Source organism: Desmodus rotundus, chromosome 6, assembly GCF_022682495.2.
Source record: "Desmodus rotundus isolate HL8 chromosome 6, HLdesRot8A.1, whole genome shotgun sequence".
Classification (NCBI taxonomy): Eukaryota; Metazoa; Chordata; class Mammalia; order Chiroptera; family Phyllostomidae; genus Desmodus; species Desmodus rotundus.
In genome coordinates, this window is record NC_071392.1 from 134,066,087 (window position 1) to 134,078,446 (window position 12,360).

General features: G+C 37.2%; 1 protein-coding gene across 3 annotated transcripts in view; it reads left to right on the forward strand.

Annotated features, from left to right (window-relative positions):
• The window catches only part of XRN2 (5'-3' exoribonuclease 2), a 115,270-nt gene that overhangs the window by 29,557 nt on the left and 73,353 nt on the right, over positions 1 to 12,360 (forward strand). For 2 of the 3 annotated variants that reach the window (XM_024559838.4, XM_071221802.1), the window contains exons 8-14: positions 48 to 98; positions 593 to 750; positions 4,789 to 4,863; positions 4,948 to 5,081; positions 5,184 to 5,241; positions 5,326 to 5,433; positions 9,787 to 9,831. In XM_024559838.4, coding sequence (XP_024415606.1) covers positions 48 to 98; positions 593 to 750; positions 4,789 to 4,863; positions 4,948 to 5,081; positions 5,184 to 5,241; positions 5,326 to 5,433; positions 9,787 to 9,831 — 629 coding nt within the window. The remainder of the gene's footprint in view (positions 1 to 47; positions 99 to 592; positions 751 to 4,788; positions 4,864 to 4,947; positions 5,082 to 5,183; positions 5,242 to 5,325; positions 5,434 to 9,786; positions 9,832 to 12,360) is intronic. The other variant, XM_053925948.2, reaches the window with a different exon arrangement.

The following is a 12,360-nucleotide window of genomic DNA, read 5'->3' on the forward strand; positions in this document are numbered from 1 at the left end:
TCCTATGGTAAAAATATATTTATAAATATTTGTTTTCCCCTCTTTAGCCCAGCCAAACCATGACCCAAACACACATCATTGCTTATGTGGAGCAGATGGTAAGTTTCTTTTTGGGCATTTGATTGTCTTTGATTAAACCATAGCAACTTGATGGGTTGGTGGGTAGTAATGGATTATTAATGGTTGCCTGGAAATTCTAAAATGCCTTGCCTATTTTATCTTTGATTGGACCTAGTTTTGAGTTATTTAATTTGTGATTGATTTACCTGTGTTTAATCATTTTTTACATTAAAACCTTAATATTGTTGCACATACCTTTAAAATGAAAATTTCCCTAGTGTTGACTCCTGAATGGTAGTCTAACTCTTAGGACCATGTATCTGGAGGACATCTTGTTGGCTGAGAACTACAAGGAATTGTTTGGCTTTTTGGCTTTGCCACCTGTTTATGTGCTCCTTTGGACTTTCCTTTGTGCTGGTGTCTGTCTTTTTTTTTTTTTTTTTTTTTTTTTTTTTGTAATGTCCTGTACCTTTCATTATGGTAAGGAACTTCTCAACGTGCTCACAGTTCTGTATTTTGTTGTTGTTGATAGCTGATCTCATCATGCTCGGCCTTGCTACACACGAACCCAACTTTACCATTATTAGAGAAGAATTCAAACCAAACAAACCCAAACCATGTGGTCTTTGTAATCAGTTTGGACATGAGGTCAAGGACTGTGAAGGTTTGCCAAGAGAAAAGATGGGAAAGGTAAGAGTTTGAGGTGGTAGTTGCCTCATTAAAAAATTTATTTTTTTAAAATTCTACTTCTGTATTGTGATAAAACATACTGTACAGGAATTGGCAAAAATAGGTTTATGGTTCATATGGGGAAAGACTATATGGTTAAGATTACAATAATACAAGAATAAACTTCCATGTACTCACAACTGTAAACCCACTTTTGCCCACTCCTGTATATTTTTATTGTAAAAAAAAAACAACAACAATGTTAACCATTTTAAGTGTGCAATTTAATGGAAATAAATATATTCAGGGTGCTTTGTTTTTAAAATGGATAGAGAAGACTCTGGTTGATTAGATTTTTACCTACTGTTCCATTACTCCTCACAGAGATATATCTTTTTTTCTCTTAAGATTTTTTTCACTTGTTCTTTTTTTTCAATTACAGTTCACATTCAATATTCTATATTAGTTTCAGGTGTACTGCATAATAGTTAGGCATTTGTATAATTTATGAACTGATCTCCCAGATAATTCTAGTACCCACTGGGCACCCTGCATAGTTATTGCAATATTATTGACTATATTCCCTATGCTGTACTTTCCATCCCCCTATTCTGTATCTACCAATTTGTACTTTGTAATTTCTTACCTTTTTTAACCAGACCTCAAATCCCCACTTCCATCCAGCAACCCTGTTCTCTGTATCTGAGTCTGTTTCTGTTTCTTTTTCTTAATTAGTTAATTTTTTTTTTTCAGATTTTGTTTATCTATTTTTAGAGAGAGGGGAAGGGAGGGAGAAAGAAGGGGAGAAATATCAATGTGGGAGAGAGATATAGATCAGTTGCCTCTTGCACGCCCCCAACCAGGGACCTGGCCCACAACCCAAGTGTGTGCTCTGACTGGGAATGGAACTAGCAATGTTTTGAATCACCGACCAGTGCTCAATCCACTGAGCCACACCAGCCAGGGCTCTTTCTGTTTTGTTAGTTTTCTTTGTTCTTTGGATTCCACATGTAAGTGACTTCATATAGTATTTGTTTTTCTCTGACTTATTTCACTGAGCATAATACCCTCTAGGTCCATCCATGTTGTTGCAAATCGTAAGATTTCATTCTTTTTTTTTTTTATGGCTGAGTATTGTATAATATATATGTAGCACTTCTTCTTTATCTACTTGTCTGTTGGTGGGCATTTATGTTGCTTCCACATCTTAGCTGTTGTAAACACAGGGGTGCATATATTCTTTTGAATTAGTGATTTTGATTTGTTCAGGTAAATACCCAGAAGTGAAATAGTGGGTCATGTAGTAGTTCTGTTTTTAATTTTTGAGGAACCTCCATATTGCTTTCCATAGTGGCTGCACCAGTTTTCAATATCACAAACTGTGCGCGAGGGTTCCCTTTTCTCCACATCCACACCAACACTTTTGTGGATTCACTGATGATAGGCATTTTGACAGGTGGGAGGTGATATGTCATTGTGGTTTTAATTTGCATTTCTCTGGCAATTAGTGACATTGAGCATCTTTTCATATGTCTGCTGGCCATCTATATGCCTTCTTTGGAGAAGTGTCTATTCAGGTCTTCTGCCCATTATTTAATTGGATTGTTTTTGGTGTTGAGTTTTCCCAGTGCTTTATAAATTTTAGATATTAACCCCTTATAAAATGTATCAATATCATTGGCAGATATCTTCCCCCATACAGTAGGTTGCCTTTTTTTTTGTTGTTAATGGTTTCCTTTGCTGTGCAAAAACTTTTTAGTTTAGTGTAGTCTCATTTATTTATTGTTCCTTTTGTTTCCCTTTCCCAAGGAGAGATGTCAGAAAAAAATATTACTTGGAGCAATGTCAGAGTTTACTGCCTGTGTTTTCTTTTAGGATTTTTGTGGTTTCAAATCTTACATTTAAGTCTTTAATCCATTATCAGAGTTTGCTTTTATATATGGTATAAGAAGGTAGTCTGGTCTCATGTTTTTTTTAATGCAGCTCTCCAGTTTTTTACAAGACTACTTACTGAATAGATTGTCTTTACCCCGTTGTATGTTCTTGCCTCCTTTGTCATATATTAATTGACAATATAGGCCTGGGTTTATTTCTGGTCTCTCTATTCTGTTCTATTGCTCTATGTATCTTTTTATGCCTGTACAATGTTGTTTCAATTACTATAGCTTTGTAGTATAGTTTGATATCAGGTAGCGTGATACCTCCAACTTCATTTTTCTTTCTCAAGATTGCTGTGGCTATTTGTGGTCTTTTGTGATTACATATAGATTTTAGGATTATTTGTTCTAGTTCTATGAAAAATGCCATTAGTATTTTGATACAGATTACAATCTTTAGATTGCTTTGTGTAGTATGGACATTTTAATGATGTTAATTCTTCCTCTTCATGAGCATGGTAAATGTTCCATTTATTTGTATCTTCAGTCTCTTTCTTCAGTGTCTTAGAATTTTCCAAGTACAGGTCTTTTACCTTTCTAAGTCAAATTTATTATTAGGTATTTAATTTTTTGATGCAATTGTAGATGGAATTATTTTCTTAATTTCTGATTGGTAGTTCATTATTGTATAAAAATGCAATCGATTCCTGAATATTAATTTTATACTTTACTGAATTCATCAGTTCTAGTAATTTTTTGGAGGAATCTTTTGGGTTCTCTATATATAGTATTGTGTCATTTGCAGATAGTGACAGTTTTACTTCTTTCCAATTTGAATGCCTTTTTTCCCCTTGTTTGATTGCTGTTGCTAGGACCTTCAATACCTATGTTGAATGTAAGTGGTAAAAGTGGACAACATAATCTTATGGAGAACAGTTGTTGTTTTTTCCTGTTGAGTGTGATGTTAGAGTTTGTTGTATGTGGCTTTTATTATATTGAGGTATGTTCCCACTAGTGATTCTCACTTTGCTGAGAATTTTTATAATAAATGGATGCTGGATTTTGTCAAATGCTTTTTTTCTGTGTCTATTTATATGATCATATGATTTTAAAGGGTTGTTTTTATTATTTATTACTTTTTAGAGAGGGGGGAAGGGAAGGAGAAAGAGGGAGAGAAACAGCAATGTGTGGTTGCCTCTCATGCATCCCCTGCTGGGGACCTGGCCTACAACCCAATCATGTGCCCTGACTGGGAATTGAACCGGTGACCCTTTGGTTCTCAGGCCAGCACTCAAGCCACTGATCCATACCAGCCAAGATGATTTTAAAGTTTTTAAGTAAACAAACATTTTAAAGCATGTACACACTCTTTCTATTTCCACTTTTTCTAACATATCTTGAGCCTTACATCTTATAGATAATAATGCCTATCACATATGATTTATTTGTAGGAGTTATTTGTTTCAGTCATTATTCTTAAAAGGAACTACAAATCAAATATGTTACACTTTTTGTTTTAAATATTGAAGTTAATAATGAACATATTAACTTTCTACGTATTTTGGGTCACTTGATTATATCCAGTCCCTTTTAAAATGGGTTGTATCTGTTTCAAGATTATAGAACCTTTTAAAAAGACATGGTGAGATTGCTGGGGTTGGGGCGGGGGGGGGGGGCTGGCGAGTATAAGAGGACTATATGATAATGGAAAAAATAAAGATTACATTTTTTTTTTTTAAATGACATGCTGAGTGAAAAAAAGCAGGTAACAAATATATGTTCACAGAGAAAGATCCAGAGGAATTTACAGGGGTTGGCAAACTACAGCTCTCCGGATCTAAGAATGATTTTTACCTATTTAATGGACTGTCAAAATAAATAGAACATAAAAACAATATGCAACAGAGACCATAATGTGACCCCCACGGGCTAAAATATTTACTGTTTCCTTTAAAAAAAAAAAGAAAGAAAAGAAAAAAACAAACATTTGCTTCTCCCTAGTGTGTGACTGGGATTATGGTTAATTTTTATTTTTAAAAATAAAAAATGGGTTTCATGAGTTTTTTATTTAAAAATTAAAGTATTAAAATGGATCTTGCTTTAGGCAAAGTCATATTTATTTGGTTAAGAAACTTACAGGGTTTAGAGTAGATTTGTTTAATCTTTACTCCCTTTCTTGTAGCACGATGAACTTGCAGATAGTCTTCCCTGCACAGAGGGAGAGTTTATCTTCCTTCGTCTTAATGTTCTTCGTGAGGTATGTAGTCATAATCATTGGAATCGGCACTCTAAAACAAGGCGATTTTAATAGCTTTAATGGCAGTGTTCTGTTTGGTCGTAGTATTTGGAAAGAGAGCTCACCATGGCCAGCCTACCATTCACATTTGATGTTGAGCGGAGCATTGATGACTGGGTCTTCATGTGCTTCTTTGTAGGAAATGACTTTCTTCCTCACCTACCATCATTAGAGATTAGGTATGTGTGTTTCCGTGAGTTTCTAAGAGACTACTGCTGTAGCCTCCTTGCCTTTATACTGCATACTGGCCCTAATGCATAATGTTTGTTTCCTGGTTGTAGGGAAGGTGCAATTGACCGTTTGGTTAACATATACAAAAATGTGGTACACAAAACTGGGGTAAGTTCATTCTTAGATAATTTCAAAACAGAAGTATTTGCTTTTTATAAGAAGGTCATTTTCTATGTATTTTATCACTTACAGGGTTACCTTACAGAAAGTGGTTATGTCAATCTGCAAAGAGTACAGATGATCATGTTAGCAGTTGGTGAAGTTGAGGATAGCATTTTTAAAAAGAGAAAGGATGATGAGGTAAAGTGTTTCTATTGCAGTAGCTAAATTGCTCCTGTCTCTAATAGGCTATGATGATCCTGTGATTGTACTTTTAACCTCTTTCAGTGCGTTCTTATATCATTATAGTGTATCAAACATCAGTGTAATCATTAGTGGTCAGTGCTTTAATTATTTAATAAAGGTTGTGATGCTTGCTGTGTGGAACTATATTGCACACTGTGTGAATTGCATTGTAATTTTTTTCTCTCTTCATGATCTTAATTAAGATATAAATTGAAGTGCTTGTCTAATCAGTAGGATGTAAAATGAGGGTTCCAAGGCTACAAGAATGCTGGGATTGAGCTAGTACCTGTCATGTTTATAGGACATATTTATTCTCTGGAAGAAAGGTTAAGAGCTAGGAGCTCTACCCTGCTAATAGAATGTACAGTATCTGGGTTGGATTGCATCAGCCATGGCAGATGGTTGCAGCTTTGAGTAAGAAATTTAAACATAAAAGAAGAAAATAAAATAACCAAGCTCTTAGAAATTGATTATATCTGATAAGGCGAGGGCTTAGGTAAGAAATCCAGGTTTTTGACTTGGTAGTTGGGAGTTTGCTGATGCCATTCCCTGAGATAGAAAGTACTGAGGTAAACAGGTCAGGGTGGTGACAAGGTAGAAATTGAGTTTCATTTTGGAGATAACTAAGTTTTAGGGACCCCTCAAGCACTCAGGACACTTGAAAGGGAAAGTATGGGAAGCAATTTGATAGATGTGTGAAAAGCTCAGAGAAGAAGTTTTTTAAAAGGAGGTATGAAAACCATTAGTAGTTGGAAGGTACTTCAAGTGATGAGTGTGAACTTGAAATCTCTGGGAGCTTGTGTGTAGTGAAATTGCCTCCAATGGAAACCTCAAGGAGAAGCGTGGACATCTAAGGAGAATGAAGAGCCAGTTCTAGAGAGATGGGAGGGAATACCTGAAGAGAGGGGAAGCCATTAATGCTGCCTGAGGTGTCAGAGCTATATGGACAGGTCCCTAGTCTTCAGCCAGGGGTTCAGAGGCCCTGGGGAGTGGGGGCAGCAGCCTGGAGGCTGAGTGTGTTGGAGGGTGATTGTGGGGGAGTGGGAAGGCAGGGTAAGCAGTGGGTAAAATGAACAGATAGTAGTAACTTCTTAGAAAGCAAAGGAAGTCCTTTTGGGAACTGATTTATAAAAGGTAATATGGCTATTTTGATCAAATAGCAACATAATATTGTTATACTGCTTCATGATCTAACAGATTCAAACATGTCATTGTATCTAATAAGATTCTTCAAGTTAGTTATTTTAGAACTTTGGGTAACATTTTAAGTAAAAGTAGACTGTTAGCATTCTTTCCAAAGCCTTTGGTATTTGGTATTTTTCACATGTAAAATTTAAATAACAGAACTAACTTTGTCTGGGATATCAAATGTCTACCAGAATATCTGCCATTTTTAACTACGTTTTCAACAATTATAGTGGCTTCACTTGACCTGCTACCATTTATGCTTAAGAAAAATATATATTTATTGTGTAATACTTCATGTAAAAACATCTTGTTAGAATAGTCCTTTTATGTGGCTTTAGCAAACTATATACTACTAAATATTGGTCATTTTTGGCATTAGAACAGGTTGTATGGGATTTGGTAGATACCAGAGTGCTTCAGATTTAGGTAATAATGGTTTTCAGATGGCCTGGCAAACACAGCATTTTAAAAGTATGGATCTTTTTGGTGTCCTTGACATCATATGATGTCCATCAGTGTGGTTGGGCATGGATGTGGGTGAGGGTTATGAAACCTCAGAAATTCAATATAAAAGTATATGGTGGTATGTATTTTCCTGGACAGTGTGTCCACTTTTGACAGATTTCCAGAGGAGTTGATAGCACCCAGATGGACTGTTCTGCTTATGTGTCACTACCACTCTTAGAAATACTGACCAGCAAAATAGATAGAAGAGGAATACCTTCAATATTTGTTACTAAAATTAAGGAATTAGGTCAGAAATGTGATGCTTTTTATTTTTGAGCTTTGAGGTTTGCCTTTTATCTTGCAAATATTGTTCATTTATTCAACAAATACTTAATGTGTTACCATGTGCCAGATAGTTTTCTGAGTGTTGCTGATACAACAAAAAAACAAATCAAAACAGAAAAACACAAAAATTCCTAACTTCACAGAGCTGACATTTTTCTGGAGGAAATGGATGATAAGTACAAAAACTTAAGCAAATTGAATAATGTGTTAGTGATAAGTGCCAGGAAGAAAATTAAAGCAGGTGAGGAAATATCTGGGAAGGTGGTGATAGGTAGTTTGCCATTCTAGAAAAGATGACTAGAGAGGACTGCACTGACAGATGACTTTGTATGAAGACCTGAAGGATGTGAGATGTTTACAGGAAAAGCATTTCAGATAGAGGGAGTAGCCACTGGAAAGCCTCTGGGGCAGGAGCATACCCAGATGTTCACAGAACAGCAAGGAGCCAGTGTGGTAGGAGCAGAGGAAGCAAAGGAAAGGTAATAGAAGTCAGAAAAATGATGGAGGGCTAGATCTGGTAGGACCCTTCAGGTCATTATGAGGACTTCAGCTTTCATTCTAGAGAGTTTTGAGTATGAAAGTGACAAGAATGTACACATATCAATCATAAAAGGCTCACTAGCTCTTACATTGAGACTCACTGTATGGAGGCAAAGATAGAGGCAATGACCCCATTTAGGAGAAGTGAACCCAGTTAGTATGGAGGCAAAGAAATGCTAAGCCAAGTCCAAGGGAGCTAGTGTAGTCATAATGGATATGACGGGAGATAGCTGGATTCTGTATGTTTTGAAGATGGAACTAATGAGATTGGCTAATGAGTTAAAGGCTAGGTGAGAGAAAGAAAGCTATAAAGAATGATTACAAGGCATTTTGTCTGAGCAGTTGAAAAATGGTCTGAACAACTGTGATGAGAAAACCTGGAGAGTGCAAATCTGGGGCAGGGATTCCATTTTAGATTCTGTGTGGGGAGAGATCCTCACTCTCCACTCAGTCATAAGCATATAGATGATGTTTAAAGCCATGAGGCTAGGTTATTTACTCCCGTGAGAGTAGAAAAGTGGCAAGGTCCAAGTATTGGTCTCAGATGAACACCAACATTAAGAGGTTGGGCAGTTGAGGAGTAAGGGCAAGCAGCAAGAGTGAAAGAGGAGAACCAGGTGAGTGTGGTGTCCTAGAAGACAAGTGAAGAGCGTGATTCAAGAAGGAAAGAGTCATGGTCAGATAAGGACTGAGAACAGAGTAATGGATTTTGCAGTTGTAAGTCAGTGGTGACTTAGGTAAGAGAAGTTTAATTAAAGATGGGGTAAAAGCTTGATTAAATAAGTTGGTGGTTTTCATATCTTGGGAGATTTCAAGGTAGTCAGTCACTGTGTATTCAACATTCAGGCCCTCTTTTGGCAGAAAACATTTTGTTAACACATATTGCAGTTGGCAGTAGTGATTGGAAGAGAGAGAAATGAAGCTAGTAGAATGACAGTACAGTACCAGATGGCCCTGTTTTAGGCCACAGCTGCAGCCACGGCCATCTTAGCTGTCATTTCAGTGCCTTCACAGGCACTGAATCTTGGGCATAAGAGGAGTGCTTTCGGGGATAGAGGAGGCCTTTGAATGGTCCAAATAGTGGAGAGCAAAATAACCCCAATCCTAGGAAGTTGAAACCATGGCTACATTTTGAAAACTTATCACTGCAGACAGGACCCTTTCCTGTGAGTTAAATTGGCACAGAATATGCAGTGCAAACATATGAATTTTTCTTTCTTGCATTAGATTGACTTTTTGGAACCAGAGGTGGGAGTAGTGTTTGTATAAAGCCCACTTCTCTCTTTACCCACTTATGCCATAGATGTTACAGAGTCAGAAACTGTCAAGCCTTTTTTTAGGTAACACAGGCTTGTTACTAAATTCTCTTGTCAACATCTTTAAATTTGATATCTTGATTATTAACTGAATTCAGCTACAACTTAGAATTATTTGTTTCCTTACTCATTTGTATCTTCTTCATATTGGGAGCCTGTTTGCTCCAGGCTAAAACCAATGGTCTTTGTCATGAGTCTTCCATACTTTGTGAAATTATATCAAAAACTGTGTGGGGAAAAAAAAGGAACAATTAAATTGTATCTAAACTCAATACAGAATGCTCTCTACCCATCTAAAGTTCTGGTAAGCAGCACTTTAAACATATAGTCCATTACATAGTTTAATTATGTACCTAGGTTTCTGAGGTCTTCCTTTAAAACTTTAATTGCCTCCTAAATTATTCCTGATAATGTTTAACTCTTACATTTTTGTGTAATTATTTGACAGAATATGTGGATTTTATACTTTTAGGACAGTTTTAGAAGACGACAGAAAGAAAAAAGAAAGAGAATGAAGGTGAGTTTGAATTAATTTTGAAACATTGGCTGTAGCATAACTTTACAGTTTGGGAGGAAGTAGTTTATTACAATAGCTTTTTATTCCTTATCCAGTGGGAGTTGGCTAGGGACATAGAGTTCACTGGGCTGCCTTCTTACCTAGAAAAAAAATGCAAGTGTCAATTTTATTTTATTTTAAAAAATTACATTTTATTCTTTATGCTATCACAGTTGTCCCCGTATTTCCACCTTTCCCCTCTCCACTCAGCCCCCTCCCTCCCTCAGGCAGTCCCAATGTCGTTATCCATGTTCATGGGTCATTCATATATGTTCTTTGCCTCCTCTATTCCCTATACAGTACTGACATCCTCATGACTATGCCGTAACTACCAATTTGTACTTCTTAATACTTTCACCTTTTTCACCCATTACCCACCCCTTCCTATTTGGCAACCATCAAAACATCCTCTGTATCCATGGTTTTGTTTCTGTTCTGCTTGTTTGTTTGCTTTGTTTTTTAGATTCAATTGTTGATAGATATGTATTATCACCATTTTATTGTTCACTTTTTTAATCTTCTTAAAGAAGACCCTTTAACATTTCATGTAATAGTGGTTTGGTGGTAATGAACTCCTCTAGCTTTTTCTTGTGTGGGAAGTTCTTTACTTGTCCTTCAATTCTAAATGATAGCTTTGCTGGTTAGAGTAATCTTAGGTGTGGGTTCTTGCTTTTCATCATTCTGAATATTTTTTGCTAGTCCCTTTTAGCCTGCAAAGTTTCTTTTGAGAAATCACCTTGAGTCTTACGGGAGCTCCCTTGGAGGTCACTAACTGCTTTTCTCTTGCTGCTTTTAAGATTCTCTCTTTATGGTTAACCTTTGGCATTTTAATTATGTTGTGCCTTGGTGTGGGCCTCTCTGAGTTCATTTTGCCTGGTTTGACACTCTGGGCTTCCTGGACTTAATCTATTTTCTTCACCAAGTTAAGGAAGTTATCTGTCATTATTTTTTCAAATAGGTTTCCAATTTCTTGTTCTTTTTCTTCTCCTTCTGGTGTCCCCCTGATGCAAATGATGGTGTGCTTGAAATTGTCTCAGAGGCACCTTACACCCTCCTCATTTGGGGGGATTTTTTTCTTCTTCCTGTTCTCATTGGTGGGGTTTTTTTTAAATTTTATTTTGGTTTTGGTTTTGGTTTTTTTTTTTGCTTCCTTACATCCCAAATGCTGATTTGATACTGGGCTTCATCCACTCTGCTATCGATTTCCTGTAAATTGGTCTTTATTTCAGTTAATGTATCCTTTGTTTCTGAGTGGATCTTTTTTACTCTGTTGAAGTTCTCACTAAGTTCATTGTGCATCCTTATATCCAGTGTTTGGAACTCTGCAGCTAGTAGATTGCTTGTCTCCATTTTGTTTGTTTTTTCTGGAGTTTTGTTCTGTTTTATTTGGGCCATGTTTCTTTGTCTCCTCATTTTGGCAGCCTCTGTTTGTTTCTGTGTATTAGATAGAGCTGCTATGTCTCCCAGGCTTGGTAGAGTGTCCTTATATAGTAGGTTTACTATAGGGTCCAGTGGCACAGCCTCCCCTATCACCCAAGCTAAGTACTCAAGGTGCATCCCCCAGCTCTTGGCCCTGGTGCTGGGCAGTTCAGTTCCTCCTCATATGTCTCTGGTGCCTTTCAGTCTGCTGCCCCTCTGCTGGAGCCCAGAGGGAGTAAGGCCAAGTAAGTCTGTGCACAGGACCTTTGAGAGGAACTGCCTGGGACTCCAGCAGTTTCGGTCTTCTGCAGCCTCAATCCTGCTTGTTTTTCTAGACTGAAGTTATGGAGACTTCTCTTCCTGGCATTGGAACCCTGGGCTGGAGGGCCTAGTGTGGGGCTGGGACCCTTCACTGTTGAGATATCCCTCCTGATTTTTGTCTGCCATACATGGGACCAACCTGTTCTGTGTCTCCACCCCTCTTTCTAGTCTTGGTGTGGTGTCTTTAATTCTGTAGTTGTAGGACTTCTGTTTACCTTGATTTCTGATGGTTCTGATGGTGGTTCTATACTTTAGTTGTTACATTGATAATAGTTGTGGGAAGAGGTGAGCTGTGTTTACCTGTGCCGCCATCTTGACTGGAAGTCCTAGTGTTGATTTTAAAGAAGTCCTTATTCTGGTCTGGCGTCTGAAGGGATACACTTGAGGGGCAGGAGGGGCTGGATGGCACTTAGTTATTTGAATTTTTTACAATAGTCAGGTAATACTTTTGTAATAAAAACAGTTAACCCTTTGTATCCTCTTGAAAGTTACTACAGTCTGTTTACGTCTTTGTTAGGTTGGTCTTCCCAGACCATGACACTCAAAACTTTGTTGTTTCTCTATGGAAATCATTAGTAACTCTCTGGTCCCCTCAGAATACAGTTTTTTCTTCATACGGCTTGCAGAGTACACAAGGATCTGGTTGAATTCTAGCTACCCAGCTTTTCTCCTTCTGCCTTTTATGCATATATATACCATATCCCTCCAGATTCAGAGCATTACTTTCATTTGGTACTTCCAAATGGATTT